This window comes from Poecilia latipinna, unplaced genomic scaffold (assembly GCF_001443285.1).
Source record: "Poecilia latipinna isolate Pla-1442-1.1 unplaced genomic scaffold, P_latipinna-1.0 Scaffold2297, whole genome shotgun sequence".
In the NCBI taxonomy this organism is placed as follows: Eukaryota; Metazoa; Chordata; class Actinopteri; order Cyprinodontiformes; family Poeciliidae; genus Poecilia; species Poecilia latipinna.
In genome coordinates this window covers 46,139-68,222 of record NW_015114913.1, presented here as the reverse complement: position 1 = coordinate 68,222, position 22,084 = coordinate 46,139, and the positions used below count along the sequence as shown (strand labels likewise).

Here is a 22,084-nt window from a genome sequence, read left to right as displayed (position 1 = left end):
TGTGATCTTTCGGCTGCGCTGTTTACTGGCTCTGAATGGATTAAAAATAACTCCGGATGGAATTTAACAAAAAGCAGGAGTACCGAAGCACACCACTAGATGGCGACGTCGAGTCCCCCTATGAGTCATCAGTGGGACCTGTGGGACGCAGAAAGTAGAGCAAACGGTCCCTCAATCTTATTGGCTTTATTTCTTTTTCTTTAAAACAGAAAATGATCGCTTCACAACAGGCCTTTTCAAGCAACCCCCCACCCTCACATTAAGCTTGCCAACACCTACAAAACAGTATCAAAAGTGCACCATAGTGTTAATACATCTTCTCCGAGTCTAACATTTTCCAATGATAATATCTTAATGAAATATTTATACAAATACCATTCTGTACACTAGAAATACACAGCCCAGTGCTCCCTGTAAGCGGGGCACCCACCTCCTGTCCGTCCTCCGTCACGTCCATGACCAAGAAAAACAAAACAAAAAAAACTTCTGTCACAGTTTAGGTTAACATTGTGGGAGGTGAAGACTCCAGGCCGATATTACATCATATGAATTAAATACCCACTCACCCCACACCCAAGGCAAAAACTAGAACAGCACTCATACAGCCAGTCAAAATCTGTACAACCCTCAGTCCCTTCTTCTGCAAACAATCATGACAGTTTCATTTGTTGTCGTCTCTCTCCGTCCTCGCAGCAGCAGCGGTGGCGGTGGATGAAGGGGAGCAGTAAGGGCATAGGAGGAGGAGGGGGGGCCAGCTGGTAAGTAGAGGGGACTGCCACGGCTGAGCTGCGGCGCTGAGAAGCCTCAGGTAGAAGCAGGTATGACGCCGTGCGAGTTTACAATCTGCTGCTTCCCCCCCTCCCCAACAAAGTTAGAAGAGAGCGTCTCTCTGGGATGATGTGGCAAAGCGCTGCGGTCCACATCTGGTTTAGTCTCTGGACTGGTAAAAGAGGATGTAGCCCGACTCGGAGTTCTTGGAGATCTCGGAGGTGAGACCGTAGAACTCTTCGATGGCCTGGGCGTCGATTTTCTACAAGAGCAGAAGTGAGACGGACGGCTCAGTTACAGGACAGACAGACATGGTTCCTAAATGCAACACAACCTGCTTACCTCTACAATGTCGTCATCAAACAGCAACCAGAAGTCATGACTTTTTACAATGGCGATGTAGTGACCCCTGTTTGGACCACTGAAAAAACAACAACAAAAAAGTTTATCCTTTAGAGCTACGATTTACAGATTCAGCTTTAAATTTCTGAGGTTTTCAGGTCGTTTTAAAACATTCTGGACATTTGAGAGGAGAATGTATTTCCCTAAAGTGTTTCAAAATGTGTAATGCAAGGTCATATACAATAATTACATCACAACGATTACATTACATGCTGCATCCATTCTGTATACTTCAAAAACGACAACAAAAAAAAACATTTTAGAGGGGAAATGTAAGACAAAAAGCTCCAACAGTCTTAATTCTCCAATATTTTGTTGAACCATCCTTCGATTCAGTTTCAGCAGAAATCTATTCATCCCAATTTCGCAACATTTCTCTTTCCAGATTTAATCCGTGTTAGAAGTCTCCAGGCCTGAAAAGGCAAATCTGCAGGTCTTCTGTTGGATTTAATTTTGATCTAAATGGAAAATGAAATCCCTCTTCAACTTTCTGGCAAATAAATGAAGGTTTGAGGTCAAAACTCAGATTTACATAATTCCATCAACCATGACGCCGCCACCACCTTGCTTCACTTTTGGTGCCTCATTTGTGGCCAAAAGGGTAAATACATACTACAAGACATTCTCCAGCACAATTAATGGAGGTTTTAACACCTTCTGTTTTACAACCAGTGAAGAGTTGCAGATAAAATAAGAAATTGTTGCCACATGTAGAGAATAAATCCAGAAGTTGCCAGAAATCCCTGTCGCTCCTTCAGTGTCAACTTTTATTTATAGCAACTGAATGTGGAAAATGTGTATTGTTTCCACTGTTAGACCATTACTGCTGCCTTTGAGGCAGACAGCTGGAGCAATGGGTGGGAATCACAAGCTCAGCTCCATGACGGAGGTTTTTCCTGTGAGGACTGCCGTCTCTTCCTCCTCCACTGCTGACCCAACGTGTCGGCTAAAGCTCTATTCTTGGGCCTTTTGTTTTTTTCCCTGCACCTTTTTATCACTGGGAACTATGCTTTGTAAATAATGGATTCCACTCCATTTAAATGCAGATGAATGTTGAACCTACTTCCCCCCTCGAGCAGCCTGATGCTCACTCTATTGGGCCACTTCTTGACTGATATGGATGGCTCTTAAATCACTAAGGGGTTTAGACTGGAGCTAGCTCGAATTAGAGATGACATTTTACACATGTAGGGCTCTTATCCCACTCTAAAGTTCAACCATTTTTCCCTCCGTTATTGTTTGTTTCGTGCAGAGCTCAAGTCTGTTCCAGCACGCACTTGCTGAAAAACAAGCAGGGAACACCTTAAATAAACACAGACACGCAAACTCCCACTCTCAGAGTCAAAAGGAGAAGAGATGTTTTAACACCGGTTGCTCGTTCACATGCTCACCTCCCACAATGCACTACCACAGCAACCAGGTCGTATAGCCTCTCGGGATTGGTGGCGTCTCCAGAGGTGTTGAAGAGACGGAGCTCCAGAGGGAAGACAACGCGATAGGACAGCTTGGTGTATCGCTGGAGCTGCTCCATGTACTTAAAGCGCTTCAGGTGCAGAGCCAGAATCATTGGTAGCTTCTTCACACGCATCCTGAAGGGCCGGAGACGAATTAAATTAACCGAGACGATGGACAATTTACAGTGACTTTCACCAGAAACATCAATGTGTTTAACTGGGATTTCAACATGAAGCTCTGAATAATTTTGAGGTGGAAGGAAAAGGCTCCAAGATTTTTCTTTGACATAAAAAAAAAAAAAAAATCTTTAGAGGCTTTTCCTTTAGAGCTCCACCAGATTTACACATCCAAAGGTTGAAAATCTGGCTTACTCTTTGCAAAACAGCTCAAATTCAGTCACACTGGATGGAGAGCATACTTCCTAGATGTGGTATTTTCCTCCAATTATCTCACGCCACTTTGTGTTGATCTCTCGCATAAAATCCCAGTAAAAGTCATTAAAGTTTGTGGATTCAGTGGAACAAAATGTGAAAAACTTGAGGGGCATAAATATTTTTGCAGGACATTGGACCCAAAAGAATCTGCTCCACTGACCTCTTGTGCGCCTCCTGCTTGCTTCTACATTCCTCACAGTAGTATTTGTACTCACTGCACAGAGTCTCCGTGTTACTGAACCCTCTGAGAGGAAACAAAAGAAAAAACAGTTAATCCAGGGTCCACGCTTACAAAAATAATCCCACATCTTCCTGGTGCCATTTCTGTGTTCCCAAACAAAGCATTTTAGCTGCTATTATGTTAAGTAGATCTTAAATCTATTTTTTTTTGTGTTTTTTTACCACTTTAGCCTTTTTGATAATACAAAAGTCCAAAAAAGGTTTTTTTAGGAAGCTTATATTAACATGTCTGCTGTGAAAAATATGAAAAAATAGCAAAGGAGCAGCTTAACCAGCATGCAGGAAACTACTGACTTGGCCAACTTGGACTCTGGCTGGGTCAAGGTTGTGGGGGAAAAACAGCTGTTTCGTTTCTTTCAACTGATAAAATCAGAAATAAACCTATTTATTTATAAATACTAAATAAAACACTTGAGGAGGAACATCTATATATTTAATGGACAAGCGATACAAAAGCTATTTGTTGTTGAAAATGCGTTTTTGGACAAACCCAAGCTGCGTTGCTAAAGTCTGTAGCCTCCAAACAAGTTCCTGTCAATTTACCATCATTTCCTTTGCTAAACACGTTTACCGTTGTGAGGTAGCAGCAGAAAAGATTTACGCTCCGTCACTGAATGTTGGTGTAAGGGTACACTGAGAAGACAGTTTGATTTTGAGAGCTCTTTTATATTTAATGCACAAATTTGACAATATTCCACATTCTTAATTCTGGGACTTGACCTGCTTTTTTCGTTGGTCCTGGCTGCTTAAGTTCCTGCCTCTAGACAGAAAAAGCACGCCTCACTGTGGTCTTATCTTGCTTACAGCAATGCATTCAGCTGATTCGATAAAGTAAATAATTGATTTTTTTTTTTCTTGTTGCGTTGGAGGGAACTGCCAGCTTGACTCCGCTACGCTGCATGCAAGACGTACAAACACAGAAGTGAGCAGAACCAGCGGCCACGCACCCCTGCAGCATAAACGAAAGGAAGAGTGAGGCCTACGGCTGTCGGACTGAAACCTTCCTGTCACACTAATGGGGAAAAAGATTCCTGCAGTATTATCATTTATTATGCATTAGATTTAATTTTTTTAAACGGTAAAAATTATAAGAAATTGGGGTTGGTTCAGCATACATGCTGTTTTACCACAGGTTCCTGTTCTGCAGGAAATGACAAACGCAGACTTCTAAAAATGACATCACATTAATAAACTCTGTTGACACACAACCATACAGCGATGCTCAACAAATTAATCATTTCAAAATGGAAGAAGCTTTAATTACAATTCTTCAAAATTCACAAGTACGTTTCAGGACGCTTCAGTTAATCAGTTTTACCTGAGGCAGTGTGTGATGGAGGTATTCTGTTCCACGTCCACAGAAAGGTCCAGAAAGTCTTCATCTTTGCTGCTTATCTGGAGAGGGAAAAAAACATGTTAAAATGGCAGATTTTTTTTTTTTTTAAATAGGACTCCAACTTTTCAGACCCCCCCAGAAAAAGAACGTTTACATCAGTGAAAATGTACGACGTGATCTCACCGTTTCACACGTGAGACAACGCGTCTCGTTGGTCAGAGTGCCTTGGAAGATCTCGTGGACCCAGGTGGGAGCAGGCGTGGCGTTGCTGTTGTTGTTCTGGGAGTCCAATGTGCCGTTGGCTAGGCGACCGTTAGACTTCTCCTGCTTCCTCTCCTCCTGCAGCAGATCTGCGATGGTGTTGAGCAGGTAGTTCAGGAACTCGTGGGCATCCTGCTGCATGTAGTTGTCAAACAGCTCTGAGGAGAGGAGAGGAGAGGAGAGGAGAGGAGAGGAGGACTGTAAGATGCACTGGATCTTCATCTGAAACAGGTTGTTTTATTTGCGTTTCCTTCCCCGCTCACCATTCTCCTTGCGTAGCCGTGTGATGAACTTCTTGGGTGGTATGACCCCCACTTTTCTCTTTTGGTTGGCGATGCTGTGGAACAGGTCGGCCAGGCAGGTGAGCAGGTTCTCCTTCCGCCGAGGCTGACTGCGGTACGCCAGGATCTTCTCCCGAAACGGCCGGCAGAAGTAAAGAGCCTGCAGCACCGAGTTGCAGTAGCAGGTGTTCCCAAACTAAAAAAAAAAATAAAAAATGATCACAAAACAGAAATGAGTAATTAAAAAAAAAAAAAAATCCTATAGCCACAGCTGAGCTGCAATTACAGCCAGATAGCATATCCACCTCTTCACTTTGATTGCTGTCCCTTTTAAAAAAAATGTAGTTTAGATTGAGTGTGTGTCAGCAGCCTCTGCTCCATCAGAGCCAGGTGGTAGACGTACGGTAAGCACACAACAATCATTGTGATTTTTAAAAGGCAGGCTAGATTTCTACATCAAAGCTTCGCCGCCTCTTACAACATAAAAGAGCAAATTCAAGAGCAAATGACGTAAATCACAGGCTTCTTTTTTTTTTTAACAGTGCGTGTCCTTTGTTTGAATCATCTATCGCTACCTGTTCTGTTTATAACAAAGTAAATCCACCCTGCTCATGCATCGCTTGTCTTTAACTCCTAGAATCCCAAAAGAAATCAATTTGCTTCTGGTCATTTTAAGCACAGAGCGTCACAAAAAGGACATTTTTTCCCAAACTGATCCCAACATACTTGAGTGTAAAAAGCTTGAAGACGCACAAACGTGTTCCATTTTTTTTTAATTCTTGCAAAACTGGTTTCCTGCACTCAGCACAAAAAAAAAAAAAAAACAAACAGCAGAGAAACCTGGTGCAGCAGCTGTGCATGCAATCTGGACATTTTTCAGTGGAGAATATAGCGACAAGGTAAACCACTAATACAAAAAAGATTTAAAGATTTATTATATTTCTTGAAACATTTTGTTTTCTTATAGTTTACAACAGATTAATAATGTTTATCTTAATACTAACTAGTAGCTCCGTAAGTGTGCACTGCAAGCTGTTATCTTCCAGCTGAACACTGGACCATGAAGCTACTTCACTGCTCTGCAGCAAGTTTGCATCTAAACTGCAGCATGAATTTACCTACAGCAGTCTAATGTAAAAATATAAATCGCATTAAAGCATCACATCCACTTTATTTTGCAAATCAACGTCAGAGAACGAGGATTGATGATTGCATCCTAATGATACTTTGGCCTAATTTGCGTTAAAAGCTCCAGCAGGTGGTGAAACGATCCTTCTCGTGCGTTTCCCTGACTGCACCGAGGAACTGAGCAGCTACGCCTCTCTTGCTCTTGTTTTTCATTTTATCAATGGCAAAATGTCAAACAGTTTTACAGCTTACAAGGCAATAATAAGCTACAGTCATCAATGAAACAACACCAGAACCAAAGAACGAAAACAGAGCTCTTGTTCAAGTTTGGATTTTCCCCTTCTGGAAGTTTGGAAAAGCCAAGTTCAAATATGCAATTAAATTCAGATTAAATCCAGCCACCAGCAAAGCCACAGGAATCCCGACTTTACAAAAAACAAACATATAAGCAATAATATTAGCAGGACTGTAAGCTTTTAGCAGAGCGAGTTTTCAAGGAAGCATCAGAGCACACTGAAGCTGGCTAACAATTTTCCAGCGTCGAACATTTTTTTCGGCATCTGGACAAAACTAACATAAATTCAAATCTTTAACAAATTCCTCACTAGACTATTTTAGATAAATACAGATTCTCTATAACCCAATTTGTCAGTAATACCTCCACAACACAAAAAAGTATTTTTTAATCTGAAATCAGTTCAGAAATCTTGTAACCGAGTTACAGAATTTTGAGAAAAATAAAGATCAGATTGAGATTTTATCTCATCTAACGCAATTTCCATTGAGTCAATGTAAAACTGAGCCTCTACAACTCACTCTCAGTTTTTATTTTCCATACTTATCTAGACATGGGGAATGTCAAAATAAGAGTCTCTACTTGTCAAAACCCATAGAACAGGAGAGAGTAATGCAGTCGACAATTTCTCTTTTGTCTCAAATGCTCTCTAGTAGTAATACTTGCATAAGAAGGTTTCTAAGAAATTACCAGTAGATATTTATGGTCTGAGAAAACACACAATTCCACTGTGTCACGATGTGTTCCAGCATCTGAGTCACATAAATGCATAAAACACCATCATGAATCCATCTTCCTCATGTTAGGGTTCTGCATTTTTATTGTTTTTGTCTTAAACAAACAGACTAGGTATGAGCTGCTCTGAGATTCTCACAGAAAACCTCTAGTAGAAATGCCACAATTTCACAGTATCAACATGAAAACATACAAAAAAAATAGACTTCATGAGTTTTTATTTAAAAGGCAAAAACAACATTTATTCCTACTGTTGTTAAAGTAATATACGGTAGGAAAATGTTCTAACATTTATTTATAGTTCATTTGATTTTGATACAGACTTAAATAGAAACAGATTAAAGAGTTGTTCAGCTCTTGTGTAAAGAGCTGAACAACTCTTTACACTCTTTTGGTTCTCAAAACCTTAGTTTTGAGAACCAAACTAAAGTCATGGTTTCCCAAAAAGTCATAGATTATCTCCATATTTTCCCCCCCAGCAAATATAATTTTACAAATATTAAGGCTATTTGCCTGGACGACAGCTTTTCCTTCAGAGTGCAGCTTAGCAGCACACTGAAAGAGATAGTCAACCAATAATTGATTTTATTATTAAAGCAGAGCTTTTCTGAGTTCACTGAGGAAGAAAACTTGCTTTAAGTGTTTATGACTATTTTTTTTTTCTGAAATTGGTAGAAACGTGTCCCACATTTCGTGTTTTATGCAACAATCGCTGAATCTCCAGCATACCAATAAAAATATTTTGTTTTATTATTTGTCAATATACATCAAAGTTCTCTGACATTAACTAATTAAGCAATTCAGAAATGTTTTTAAAGTAAACCATGATTAGTTCCTTTCAAATGTGTATTCATAAGTAAACATTTTGAATAAATAAGTATTTAAAATTGTTCCAGTGAAGAGGCTGTATTTTATCCACAGTGGTAAAAACATTTTTGGCATTTCTCTAGAGAATGTAGCTTAGCAACAGCAACAAAAAATGAATCTGTATACAATCTCCTTTTCCTTGTCTTTTTAAAATGGCATTTCCTCTTGTGACAACTTCTAAACTAAAAGCACGTGCTGCGGCGAGGAGAGTCGACTCCGGGGACATTGCATATATGTTTTAATGGGAGGAAATTAAGTCAGCTTTAAATAAAGGCACATGATCCAACAACCACTTTGTTATTCACTTACATTGACCAGGCCAAAGTAGTGCTCATTAACCGGAAACTGCTCAGATCCAATCTCTTTCTCCAGAGCAGAGGCATTGGCGCCCTGTAAAAAGTGCAACACACACACATGTAAATTTCACTAACTCTTAATCAGTTTAAAGTTGATCTACGACTTAAAAAATAAAACACACATTACACTGACAATTGATTTGAATCGATCCTTTCAAAACAACTTTTGTTCAAATAAAATAAAGATAAAAAACGCAAATACTTGGCATTCCTCTTTTGTCACTAGAGCAAATTATGCATAATTTTCACCTGATAGTAAAGGTAGACATGTCTGCATCCCCACTATTCCCGGAGGGATTTAAATGCAAACCGTCTGGGTGATTTTTTAGTGAGTTTCCATACCAAGGACATTATAAAGATTTGAATGAGCTGATAGGAGCAAAGTCAAGCCGCAGAAGGAAGAAAAGAAATAAAACTAGAGACGGAAAACACCACTACGCCGCAAACGTCGTCATTGCCCACCTTATTAATATATGTTATATAGTTAAAGGCCAGTGCAATATCTTAGTTTCCGTGTTCATTGTTTCCCCTAAAAATAATATAGGTTAAGTGTTTGTCTCCCTTAAGTCATCCATTACCCAGCTGCTCCAGTTGTTGACAAGCAGAAACACTGATTTTAGCTACAGATTAGCTGGTTAGCTTTGAATCCCAACGTCAGCAGGTGCACTGTCACCGTCTGCACATTAAGTTTCGACAGACATGACCTAATTAAGACACAAAGCTTAAGCAAAGAAACCACAAACACTCGAAAATGTCCGTGTTTAGCCTTTAACGAAAAAAAAAAGAGTGCGGAGGAGAAGGCGGTGGGTGGCTACATACCGAATACTGCTTGCCTAGCACAACCAACATAAACTGCTTTCATTTCTATTTCCAGGGCTTAAATAGATGATAATAGTACAGTGGGGGTTTCTGAATCAGCAAATAATCTAAATAATGCCAGCATGTGGCCGCTGTGCACTCACCATGGTACAAAAAGAGGCAAATTTTGAGACTGTCATTAGGATTTCCATTCGGCTAGCGCCATCTTCCAATATACAGCCGCGCGCTGACAGGACTGGGCTGGATGTCCTCGTGAGGAGACGCTGCTGAGCTCGCGACTGCTGCGGACAAACAGCCTGAAGAAGACAAGAGCATTCACTGCTAGCTGCTTCCGTCTTCGTTTAATTATTACAACCATAGGCTTCTCGTTGCTTTTCAATGTTGGCACACATTCGGACAGTAGTACTAAACATCAACGCAAACCTTTTTGACTTTTATATGCATATATAAATAAATAAAAAAAAGCTAAACAATAGCTTTTCACAAGCGAGAGAAAGGTTAGAACCAAAATAAGTGAGGAATATCTTCTTCCTGAAAAGGTTTTTTTTTTTTTTTTTTTTTTTTTTGTGGTAATGTAACTTGCAGATTCCCCGCTGCGTTATTAGTCTTCATTGACTTTCGGATATTGTTCGGATATTTCCGTGATTATTTATTTATTTATTTACTCCAACAAAGCCAATTTACTAACTTCACTGTACGAACAAATGTATCAAATATTTTCTACTGTGGTGCAGTGTTGCAACCAACCTTTGAGATTGGTTGTAAAATAATTTCAGACTTGCTCAAGTAAATAATTGCTCCACCCAATTTCATGTGAAATACATACCTATACTTACTGTATATTTTAATTTCATTTAAAAGAAAAACACACATACGAAACACTTATTTTATTAAAATAATCTAATTTCTTTGTTTTAGTTCAGGCAATCGAACTTTCTACCTGAATCCTACTACTTCACAAGGCGGAGTTTGGGGGCCTTTAATCTCTCTTTCCGCCGTACCCGCCATCTTGTAGAGACCGGGGGTAAGATGTTCTCCGTTTAAATCGTTATTTTCCTCTTTATTATTACCTGATTTATACATAGTTATGTCCGTGGGCTCGCCGGAGATGTGTATTTACGCGCTACTGAAGTGTTATTGGGTAGAAAATAATCGCCGAGTGTAGTTTTGTTCGCTAATTGTGATCATGAGGAGCAGCGTGGCTCTCCATGCGGCCCTGTCTACTTCAGAAACACTGGATAGAAGGCTCACTATCCTTTGAAATACATTAAATATGTAGTAAAAACAGTTAACGGGGTTGTAGCACTTCTGTTGTCATAAGACACAATTAGAGGTATGGACTACGGTGATGAATTGATTATCTCTGTAAACTCCACATTGTTTTATTTTTCTGCAACGCAGCATACGCAGCTTTGGTTAAAATGGCAATTTGTTAAAAGAAAATAATTTCGAAATTATGATCTTAGAATGTAGCACTAAATTAAATACAGTAATGAGTTTTTCGTTGGTGGGAAGACACAACTATATTGCTATATAGGTGAAAGCTACATAAATAAACATTGACTTTTGGTGACATGTTGTAGACAGTACATTTCGTGGGTTATTAAAGGCTTTATTTTTCCTCAGTTATCAGGCATCATGACGAACACCAGAGGCAAGAGGAGGGGGACCAGGTACATGTTTAGCAGGCCCTTCCGCAAACATGGTGAGTAGCTGGTTAATATATGTTATATGGTTAAAGGGCCAGTGCAATATCTTAGTTTCTGTGTTCATTACTGGCCTGTCAAACTCCGGTCCTAAAGGGCCACCGTCCTGCAATGTTAGCTAGTCAATACAGGTGTGTGATTCACACCTGAATCAACTCCTAAACATCTACTGACTCTAATAACTCAAACATTTAATTCAGGTGTGTTGAAACAGGACACTGAGGCCTGATTCATGTTTGTATCTTCAAAAAGGAGCTTAAAGAATAAAATATTTTTACCTTGGAAAACGTTTAAAAACCATGCAGAGAGTTTGTGTGAGGACAAGTGTTATATTTGTTTTGATTTCTTTCAATAATCTAATTGTATGTTTATACATTTGTCTAACCTAAGCTACATGTTTAGCCTCTATGTATTCTTGAAACAAGGTAATAAAATACTGCCAAGCTGAAATTTTATTGTTTCAGTAAAAACCAAAAACTGTTTAGCATTTTAATTGTTCAGCATTATAAAAAAGTAATAATAATTATTCTAAATGTTATTTCCATTATTTTAATGCTGATCTTTTTTCCCCCTACTCCGCAGGCCCAATCCCTCTGTCCACATACATGCGCATCTACAAGAAAGGAGACATCGTAGACATCAAGGTGGGATATTACATGTTTTTTTTCTTCTGTGTTATATATATTTAAAACCTTAACATCTAGAAAAATTTTCAGTGTAGTCATATAGAGAATTTTAGTACTTATACATTTTCAAAAAAAAGCACAAAAGGGTTTGAGAACTAAAACGTGCGCAATGCTCCAGGCTCTTTTACAACATATTTAAGCAGCTCCATAAAGCAGTGAAATGGCCTGATCTGCAACCCAATTTTGCCACGATGCTGCTTTAATTAAAGCAACATACATCCACAAAAAGTGACAGTGTAGGTATTTTCAAGGTGTAATCAAACGCTGAGGATGGACGAAGCAAACATCTACAGTTTGTTGGTGTTAAAAGTGTGGAATTTTAAAAAGGATGACAAGATATAATTGGTTTATATGAGGTGATGTTTGAGCACTAGCTAATGGACTCAATGTGGTGATAGTGGATTGATCGTCATGTGAACGTTTTTCCAGGGTACCGGTACCATTCAGAAAGGTATGCCTCATAAGTGCTACCACGGAAAAACAGGACGCGTCTACAATGTGACTCAACATGCTGTCGGCATTATTGTCAACAAGCAGGTCAAGTAAGTAGAAAATGGTTGTTCTGTTTTACTTTGGACTGTGTAGAAGGGGAACTCTAGTTCTTTGCTCTGAGGGATGAAAGTTTGCCTGAACCTCTGGTGTGTTTGTTTTTAACTTTCTAAAAACCCCCATCTTCACTTTGCCACCTGGAGCCTGTATGTCCTCAGTGGTCATTCATGTGGGGGAGAATAGCTCGTCCTCAGGCATCCCGGTCCAAAGCTGGTGTTTGGGCTTCGGGTTGTTTTGAGGAGACATCACAGGTCCGCAGCTTTGCAGGGCATTGCAGACGAGTCGAAGTTGAAGCCACTCAACTGAGGCAATGCTTTTATACCTGTGTTTGTGTGCACTTTTCTTTTGAGGGGCAAAATTCTGGCCAAGAGGATTAACGTGCGCATAGAGCACGTAAAGCATTCGAAGAGCAGGGACAGCTTCCTGCAGCGCGTCAAAGAGAACGAGCGCAAGAAGCTGGAGGCCAAGCAGAAAGGCACCTGGGTGGAACTGAAACGCCAGGTATGATCTGATCCTGAGAGGTTTTAGCGGAGAACAATATATGTAACAGAAATGTATTCAAAGCACCAAACGACTGCATTTAATTTCCCCCAGAGAGATTTCGCACTTTGTATGTTAAGTAATATTGACTTTATTTTTGTTCTCTTCCTCAGCCCGCTCCTCCTCGTGAGGCTCATTTTGTCAGCACCAAGAAGAACGAGCCCCAGCTGCTGGAGCCAATCCCCTACGAGTTCATGGCATAAAGTGCTCAAATTAATAAAGATATTTGTACACATCCCATTTGACATGCTGTCGTCCTTGTGCACGCCTTTTTAAATGTGAAACAGCTGTGACGGGCCCTCACTCGGTGATGATTCTCCTCCTTTGATTTCCAAAAAATGAAATCAAACGCACCTTATTTCACCGGCGAACTGAGAGTGACGGGCCTATGTCACAAGCATTTCATATTGTTTGCACCAACCACACAACTAGGAGAGAAACACAGACGGGGCGAATGCCTTTAGAGGTCCAGCTATTGCTCTCCAGACTGCAGTTTTCTCATTGGGCAGAGCTGGACTGCAGTGGCCGGCTTCAGTCCTAGGGCTGTTAGATGTTTGCTTGAATTAGATGAATTGTGTATTTCGAATTCCCTGCTGCACTTTTTGAAATACTGGGAAGGTATTTAGCTGGAGCACCTCAAAGGACACTGGTCCTTGAGGTCTGGAGTCGGACATCCCTGGTAGAGATGAAAGTTAAAACGAAAGTTATTTGGAGGGGAGACGTGTAGAAGTTATAACTTTTTCCGTAAACGTCTCAACTTTGAGGTTTACTTGTGAAATATTTTGAGATGAAGTAACTTCTGAACTGGCTCAGAAATGCACTTTAGTTGTATATTTACTCCAAATAATCATCTCCTAAACTCTCACAAAGTGAAAACCATAAATCCTGAAAAGCAATTTTTCAGTTTTACGTTTTGCATAATTCACTGAGGTTAATTTTTGCTGTAATTAGAAAAGCAAATGAAATCTTCAAATATTGCCGGTTTTTAAAATATTAAGAGCAAAAATAAATCTCTATAAAGATTGCTTCTGTGCGAGCAAGACTTGCATAGTACAGCAAAAATAGTTTTAGAATCACTTACATTGTCATAAAGCTGTTCAACTAAATGTCACTGAGCAAATGTAAGTCATGCGCTTTCTCGGGACCTAACCTGAGAATATATGTAGCTTGTAATAATTGCAGCTGTTCGGGAAACTGCAGGTTCAGATGATTTAATACTAACGCTCCAACCGGACAGTTTACATCCGGTTGGAAGCTAAATTCTTCACTTAGCGTTTCTTGTTTGTCCAGCAGGGGGCAGTGTGCACCATCTTGTTTTGAGCCAAGAGTTCCACCTGCAGCTTTAGTATTATTGATATGAACGATTATTGCTCTCTGTCTTGACCATTCAGATAGTGTTGGCTGTAGAATAATATAATATAATCCATGTTTGAGTTTAATGCTCGAGTTAAACTTTCATATTTAATCACATTAAACTTGAAGTGTGTTTTCCTGTTTAATGCAAAAATATTTGTGTTATTTCTTTTTTGTGTGTCTTGCTCTGTTTAATAAGAGGAAATGGTATAATAAAGAGCCAAGTCTCTGTTGGTGTGGGCCACTTGATGTGTGCTGTTTAATCAGTGGAGGCTGAATGGCTGGTTGGTTATGTGACAAATAGGTTATCTCACCCCATCTTAGTACTTTACCCAATATTGACACAAATTAGGAACAGTTTGCTGAGATAAGGCAGCTTAGGAAGGAGGAGAGGAGCAAAGGATTCTTTTGGCAAACACTAACATCCTTTTCCTTACACTCTGCAATTATTTGGGTGTTTTTTTTTATTTTTTTAAAGTAAAAAGTAGAGAGGTTACAGTTGCTAAAGTATTGACACCCCTTAAACATTTTCAAATTTTATGTGACAGGTTTATTTTCAAAGTGCAAAGAAAATGATTGAGTGAAGTGTGTTTGTGAGCATGCATCTTATTTTCTAGTCTTACTACAGATGTAGTCTTGACAAATCAGTTTAGGTCTGTGCTTTGGCGAGGCCTTACCAAATAAGTTTTGAGGTAAAGCAGGTAAGCTGGCTGTATTTTTAGTGTCCACCTCCGATTCAAGTCTTTTGTCATCAGCTCCCCTGTCCCTGATGATGAAAAGCATTCCCCACATCCCAATGCTGCCACCACCATATCTTTCCACGCAAATGGCCAGTTAAGGTGGATCAACTTCCACAATATATCATTTTCAGATTAAATTGTAGAGGAAGACCTTAGCATCTTGACAACATCTGAAAATGACTGTTAGTGTTAGATTTAATTTAAGGGGATCAGTGGAAAAGAGGCTAAATACAAATGCATGCCACATTTTTCAGAGTGCATCCTTGTCCTTCTACTCTCCAATTATTTGCAACTTTCTGTTTGTCTTTCACATAAAATACCAGAAGAAGAAAAAAACACTGACATCTGTGGTTGTCACATAAACTGTGAAATACTTCAAGGGTTACAAACACCTTACAAGGCATATTTGCAAGTGGATGATGAATCTTCTAACGTGTGACGAATTAAGGTGCTTCTATAATTGAACGTGCAGAGGTTTTCCGTCCTGCTCCTCTGCTACCCTGCTGGCCTGAGGTCAGTAGATTCAGACACCATCCTTATCAGTACAGAGTAATAAGTGTCCAACAACCCAAAGAGATAAAACCAGGAAAAGCAGATGGAAAAACAAGACGCAATCAATCAATGAGCAGGCTGGCAGCCAAAGCCCTTGGTATTGATCGGCACGGTTTGGATCCAGCTCGTGGTATTCAGATAATGTTATCTGCACAGTTTTGTCAGATTATGAAAACACATCTTAAAGCAATCGTCTCATTCTCTCTAACATAAACCACCCCCCTTTTTTTTCAATCAACACGATCAGTTACTTTCTTCCTGTTTTTCATGGGCTCTTTCGGATTCTCACTGACTCATGGAAGTTACTGATTGAAAGACGAAAAAGCTCGCAGACCGAGGGGAGAGGGAGAACGCAAAGCCAGTTAGTAGGTGGGGCTGAGAGAGAAAGAAAGAGAGACCAGGCCTGTGGATAAAAGCTGCGGAGCACTATGAACTCCTTAATCACACGTTTGACACACACAGATTGAGTCTGTCAGCTCAGCCAGCAGCTCAGAGCAGCTGTATCGACCTGGGTCGTTACACATTAACAACACACACACAAACACACACACAGGCAAACAGTAGATAGTAGGACATGCACACGGTTTGTTTTGTGGAACTGCTGCATAGCATGATATCCCAATATGAGCTCACACCATTTCAAATTACCTGGACTAGTCTGAGTTAGGATGTTGCGTGTTAAAAGAAAACAGCATAGAGGCACAACTGAGAAAATAAAGAAGTTAACATAATCTGACCCAATTGCTCCATGAAACAGAGCGTCAGCCGTCGCTCTCATGTTTGGGATGTGCTCAAGGATGCAGGAAAATCCCACCGCCTGCCTAACAGAGCTGCCGCATGCTGTATCTCTGTGTGCGATAGGTGGGGCGAGAGTCTGTGTGGTTATCAGGGGGCAGCCAGGTGTAGGCACAGGGGTATATGTGGCTATCGGGCCAGCTGTATTGATCCACTCCCTGACGGCTGCGGTGGTGGTAGTGGGGGCGCCGGACGAGGAGAGGAGGAGGAGGCTGATAACAGAGTTTACTGGATCCAGGCATGCTTACCTGAGAGCGTGGGAGGGCGCTGAGCTAACGCCCAACGCACACTCAATAGGCCTCATTCACAAAAGTCAGTCAAAGGTTTCACATGAGGGCAGAGCATGGGCGCATACGGCGATCTGGAATGTTTGGACAAGTAGATAGCGTCTCTGGATTGTCCACCACTTTTTTTTTTTTTTTTTTTAAGGATTAAAATGACATACACACATTATGTTGTGTAGTAGAAAAAAAATCCGTGTATTTGTTCGATCATAACTAGGAAAAAATATAAATGTGGTGTATACTTTGCAACTTCAGTTCTAATCTGGTGGCTAATTCAATCAATTAGCTGGATTTGATTGTGCAGGCAAAACTGAAAAGAATCAAAACTATTTTAAAAGACAGAAAGTACAGGAAACAGTTTGGAAAATACAATTCTTATATAAAAGCACCTATAAAATGAAAAATATTGACAACGAAATAAAAAAAATCTACAAAAAGATTTTAGATACCAGAAAATAAGAAAGACCTGAAATCCTCAATAAATCTGCATAATATTGACACTTTCTGTCGAGTAATAGAAAACTAATAGAAATATACAAATCCAACAAGAAAAAATCTACAAAACAAATTATAAAAAGGGCAAAAAATACAAAAATGCCCCCCTCTCTGTGTGCAAAATGACTGGAAACAAATTATAAAAGTCTGAAAATCAACAAAACAATTAGCAAAGAGACAAAATAGAAAATGAATCCGAAAATATTTAACACACTATCCAAAAACAAAAACCAGAAGTAAACATTTCCAAAAATACAATTATAACTTCTGTAAAAGCATGTACCAATAAAACACCCTAAATTAAAAAAGTAAAAGACATGCAAAACTGACAAATCAAAAAACTGTATAAAATCAGAAAATGTAGAAGATTATCAAAAAGAAATGCATGCTCAAAAAGTCTAATAAACCCAGGAAAAGACAGAACCACAATGAAAAAAACAACTCCTGGTTGTTTACAATAAAGAAATAAATGAATAAAGACTCACCCAAATAAAAAAGATTCAAAAATGTATTTCATTTGTAAGTGAAGAGTAATTTACTCTGTTTTGCAATTTTAGGAATATTATTAATTTTGTTTTATTATTTGTTATTAATTAATTAATTAATTAATTAATTAATTAATTTTTACTTATGAGCTACACTACACAGAATCTTGGTAGGAACTTTTTTTTCCCACAGCAATAAATCACACCTTCAAAGGAGATGCTATTATTAGAGAGATAAGATTAAGATTAGGGCAGTAAACTCTGACTGTGTCACACTGATGCAGACAATCAGACGCCTTTTTTTCCTCCTGCCTGTCACCACATGGATCAGGAGTTCAGGGCACATCCAGCAGGAAGCCTGGCTGACATTTCTCCAAAAAAAATAAATAAAATAAAATAAAATGGGTAGATATTTATATCTATCTGATCAGATATAATCTGATCAGATATAATATGATCAGAGGGTCTTCTGAAACATATCTTCCTGTTTGTGTAGCTTAAACATGGCAGGACATTCCTTTTCAGAAAGGAATGGTACGTCCCAATTAGATAAATTAAGCCCACGTGGAGCTGGTGCTTGTGGGTCATTGAGTGTCCTGCCAGTTTTCATAAACCCTTGTTTGAAAAAACAACAACAATAACAAAAAAACAAAAACAAAACTGACATCTTTTATTAAAGATGGGTGAAGGGTTGTAAAGTCAAAACACATACGTTTTGCTCTTTTTCTGATTGCAGCGCCACGTTTAGGAAATCATGGAAGTTGGAGGCTCATCTGTGCAAACACACTGGATTGGTAAAACTGACTGCATGACGCCGCCTCCTGTTCCTCCTGCGTCCTCAACTGAAGCTTGTGGGTTTGTCTTAGAAACCTTTTTCCTGCGAGAGCTGTGAGAAGAGTTTCTGCTCTCGCTATGAGCTCACCAGGCATGAACGAGTGCATAGCGGTGAAAAACCACATAAGTAAGACCCACGATCGTTGTTTAAAATAAGAAAAATCACCTTCTGTGTGTTATTAGTTACCTGCCTGGTTTGCAGGTGTCCCATGGATGGATGTTTGGAGGCCTTTGGGAAAAATGCCACCATGAACAACCACGTAGCTCGAGTCCGCCAGCACCAGGAAGACGGATATAAAGTACAGCTGTTCACCCTATTAGTTAAGATGAAAATTAAATTTTCTGCATGTTTCCCCCCCGCTGTAGTGTGACTATGAAGGCTGTGAAAAGGATTTCAGCAAGAAGAAACAACTAAAAGCTCACAAGTGTGAGCATGGAGAACCATTGGGTTTTCAGTAGGTGTATATTAGAAACATTCAAAATATAAAAAAAACTGCCAACATTTTTCTCTCTTCATAAAAGCTTCTCTTACAGCTGCACATTCAACGGATGTGGGAAAGACTTTCGCAGTCGAGAAAAAAAAAAGTTTCTTCTCAGAGAAGACTGTGTGTGAAAAGTGTAATAAACTCTTCAACAACACCTGGTTTTTGCGCCTGCATGAGCTGTGTGCTCACTCTGGGGAGAAGAGGTACTTCCTGTGCCCCAGAGACGGCTGTGACAGGAAGTTCACCCGTCGCGTTAAACTGGAGAGTCACGTACTGGGAGACCATGAAGGGAAGAAACCCTTCTCCTGTGCATATGCTGGCTGTGGGAAGAGCTTTGCCTTGATGGTAAGGGACAACGAAGCAAAATATCTTAACTTGAAGCTCTTTTTAGAGCCACTCTACCAAAGAGTGATCAGTTTTTGCCTTTCATTTGCTTGAGCAGGTCGAGGCCAAACTCTTAGCCCTTTCAAAGATCCACAGGTTTCAGTGAATTCACCTGTATAAGGGCAAATGTTACTCTTTATGAAGTCCTGGAGAAACCCTTAGCTTTCTGACTTGTTCAGACACATTACATGAATGGATTAATTTTGGACAAAATGATATTCCAAACTTTCTGCTCAACAAGAAAGCTTATGGCGACATGGTGTGGTTCACAACCCTGCAGAAAGAAAGCTATTATGCATGTAGTCCTCAATTTCTTGTTCCTATGATCATCATTAGGTTTACATTTCTCTGCGCTCCTTTTAGAAACGGAAGCCTAAAAAGGACAAGCCCCTCGCAGGTTGCACAGGAGGCCACCCGGTCGGCTGCAGATGATCAAGAAGAAACCAACAAGCTTGCTGCAAAGCTGCACAGCACAACTCTGGAGGAAAAAGTATCTTGAATCTTACTAGTCAGTCTAGGCGTGACCTTTAATTGGGGAGCGTTCGTATACTTCCTACTGATTCTGAAAGTGTGAATAAACCCCCACTCAAAGCATAACACAAGCAGTCTTTCTACATTTCTTTTGTGCTAAAGCTACTAGTTCAAGTCAGTGTATGGGTAGCTATTGCTACTATTGTAGATTTTTTTTTTATGCTCTTGCTGAGAATAAAAGGGTCACGAGGGTTTGGGGGGTTAGTTGTTACAATGAGATATAATGCTCTTCATTGCATCTGAGGCACAGCAGTTTGTTTAAATGCTTTTTTTTTTTTTTTTAGATTTTCTGGGAGGGTAAAGGAAGATGGACTTCCATTTTCATTTAACTCTTTAAAGCGATTAAGGAAAAAGTTGCTTCAACTTCTCATCAAGTTGCAATCACAAAATTCCACTGGGTGCATTTTAGTGGACACACGAGTAGCATACTGTGAGGTGTATTGGGTCACTGAGGTTAAATACTTTATCACCTTTCACCAAGTCCCCTGGGTTACAAATCTGCCAGCACATTCTAGACAAATCTGCCAAAAATGATTTGACACTTGTATCAATCTGAGCCATTTCTGTCTCGCCACAGACTCTCAAATGACGATTAGCTGAAACGGCACCATTCCAAGACGGGAATATGCTCTGGCCCAAACCATTGTATTGCAGTTTGTGTATTTCAAGTTGTCCTGCAAGAACTTCTGCGGGACAAGCTTGAAGAGGTCATTGAAGGCCGTCCTGGTGGTAAATCTCACTGCAGCCAATAAGATTCTTTCAGTATTACCCTCTATTAAATCATTCCCACTGCAAAATGCTGCCGCCATGTTTCATTAGAGGGATGATTTGCAGGGCTCTGACCCTTCCGTTGTCCACATGTTGCACGTACTTTAAGAAACATTTTTATTCAGTCTTAATTGTTCTGCATTCGAATCTAATACAAAAGGTGCTTCAGAATAAAATTGAGCTATTTATGTATTCAGTCAGATTAAAAATTGCAGTGAGGTGACCGGTTGATGGACATTTGGTGAGTTGAACCATTTGTGGCAGTGATTTCTTTGAAGAGCCTCTCTAGAGAATCAAAGACATGGAGACGCCAATCCTTAAAAGGAAATGTTTATTAAACAAAACACACATTCACACATGTATAAAAGGTCAGCTGGTTGTATGGTGATGATACCTGAGGGCTGACCTCCCTCAGGATGCGGCAGGTTTCTAATAAGGCCTTGGGCTCATTCAGATGGAAACATCGCTGGCGCAGCAGAACAACTCGATGAAGGGCATTTGTGTTTCTTATTTTGTATTTTTCTCATCTAGGGTGGCAGCGGATCGGATCACGTTCGTCTGAAACACGTCGGACTTGCAACGATGCCTCCACCTGAATAAAACCCTGAGGTTCTACCACTGCTCAGTGAGGTGAATACAGCACAGACTGCATGTTAACAGTTGCAGCACGGCTCTCCCCGCGGGAGTGAAGACAACATGACCATATGAAACACAGCAGTGTCTGTTCAGGAGTGCAGTCTGTCGAGTGACAATCTGGATCGGTTCCCCCTCCTTCCCCCCCGCCCCCCCAACTTGGTCCTGCTGGGTCTACAACAGTCCTGGATGTGTTTGGTCCTGGATTTAAGCCCGGTATGGAGCGATGTACAGTAGTTCACTTTGGCCGAGGTTGTTCCCGATTTCTGGGTGAAGCCCGCTGACTTTTGTCCTGGTTACACCAGGCTGCCGGGCCAGGAGACCACGGTCAGCGCCACCCGGCTGCGCTGCTCCTTTAACATCGGCACCAGAGCTGAGTGGCTCATTCCTGCTGTGGACAGGCCGTTTACTGCCACTATCATGTCTCCACACCTAGAGCAACACAGTTCGAGAAGTGGACTTTATTTACACTGCAGCAGAAATTAGTTTTTGAACAGAGCAAAGTTATTTACTTTCTTCACCATAATGTGGCAAACTAAATACGCGTCTTCGTTCAGCTAAGCCTTTCGCGATAAGCAATCAATCTTAAGATAAATTGCAATTAGTTGAATAATCCCCATTCTGATGATCAATTTTTGTAGGGATAATTTTATTTATGGTTTCTGTTGTAAGTGGGTTTCATATATAGTTGTGGTTTTTTCCAGTTTCAGTATAACATGTTCTTCACAAAATTAAGGTCTTTGAGATGGCAAACATGCAGTATTATTCCATTATCAATACATTAATTGAAAATAGTCTCAAAATAACAGAAATATTCAACTTTCTTGAAACTTTTATGGATCTTACTAGTTAAATTTGTGGAAAACACTATATATATATATATATAT

At 40.0% G+C, this 22,084-nt stretch overlaps 4 protein-coding genes across 4 annotated transcripts in view; 2 read left to right on the top strand and 2 right to left on the bottom strand.

Annotated features, from left to right (window-relative positions):
* Positions 1 to 168: 168 nt before the first annotated feature.
* Positions 169 to 9,795, bottom strand: usp12a (ubiquitin specific peptidase 12a). The gene is made up of 9 exons (XM_015018621.1): positions 9,521 to 9,795; positions 8,512 to 8,592; positions 5,160 to 5,373; positions 4,819 to 5,054; positions 4,618 to 4,694; positions 3,220 to 3,303; positions 2,562 to 2,759; positions 1,111 to 1,189; positions 169 to 1,030 (listed from the first exon to the last, which is right to left on the bottom strand). The coding sequence occupies exons 1-9, from the start codon at positions 9,566 to 9,568 to the stop codon at positions 929 to 931; spliced, it is 1,119 nt and encodes a 372-aa protein (XP_014874107.1). The 5' UTR covers positions 9,569 to 9,795; the 3' UTR covers positions 169 to 928.
* A 500-nt stretch (positions 9,796 to 10,295) lies between these two features.
* Positions 10,296 to 13,098, top strand: rpl21 (ribosomal protein L21). The gene is made up of 6 exons (XM_015018623.1): positions 10,296 to 10,401; positions 11,004 to 11,082; positions 11,666 to 11,727; positions 12,199 to 12,311; positions 12,669 to 12,819; positions 12,972 to 13,098. Exons 2-6 carry the CDS (start codon positions 11,016 to 11,018, stop codon positions 13,059 to 13,061), a joined length of 483 nt encoding a protein of 160 aa, XP_014874109.1. The 5' UTR covers positions 10,296 to 10,401; positions 11,004 to 11,015; the 3' UTR covers positions 13,062 to 13,098.
* A 5,143-nt stretch (positions 13,099 to 18,241) lies between these two features.
* On the top strand, positions 18,242 to 20,220 carry gtf3ab (general transcription factor IIIA, b). The gene is given in 9 exon segments (XM_015018629.1): positions 18,242 to 18,277; positions 18,279 to 18,356; positions 18,429 to 18,523; positions 18,599 to 18,695; positions 18,763 to 18,851; positions 18,931 to 18,972; positions 18,974 to 19,224; positions 19,504 to 19,554; positions 19,624 to 20,220. Coding segments are annotated over 9 exon segments (744 nt in total). The 3' UTR covers positions 19,629 to 20,220.
* A 656-nt stretch (positions 20,221 to 20,876) lies between these two features.
* The window catches only part of lnx2a (ligand of numb-protein X 2a), a 23,889-nt gene continuing 22,681 nt past the window's right edge, over positions 20,877 to 22,084 (bottom strand). The window contains exon 11 of the mRNA XM_015018624.1: positions 20,877 to 21,629. Coding sequence (XP_014874110.1) covers positions 21,494 to 21,629 — 136 coding nt within the window. The 3' untranslated portion in view covers positions 20,877 to 21,493. The remainder of the gene's footprint in view (positions 21,630 to 22,084) is intronic.

Bases quoted from the DNA above. Each gene is read 5' to 3' on its own strand.
- usp12a (XM_015018621.1), bottom strand. From the start codon at position 9,568: ATGGAAATCCTAATGACAGTCTCAAAATTTGCCTCTTTTTGTACCATG. The intron at 8,593-9,520 runs GTGAGTGCACAG...CACTTTTTACAG, and splicing joins TTGCCTCTTTTTGTACCATG to GGCGCCAATGCCTCTGCTCT. The intron at 5,374-8,511 runs GTAAGTGAATAA...TTTTTTTTTTAG, and splicing joins ACTACTTTGGCCTGGTCAAT to TTTGGGAACACCTGCTACTG.
- rpl21 (XM_015018623.1), top strand. From the start codon at position 11,016: ATGACGAACACCAGAGGCAAGAGGAGGGGGACCAGGTACATGTTTAGC. The intron at 11,083-11,665 runs GTGAGTAGCTGG...CCTACTCCGCAG, and splicing joins CAGGCCCTTCCGCAAACATG to GCCCAATCCCTCTGTCCACA. The intron at 12,820-12,971 runs GTATGATCTGAT...TCTCTTCCTCAG, and splicing joins GGGTGGAACTGAAACGCCAG to CCCGCTCCTCCTCGTGAGGC.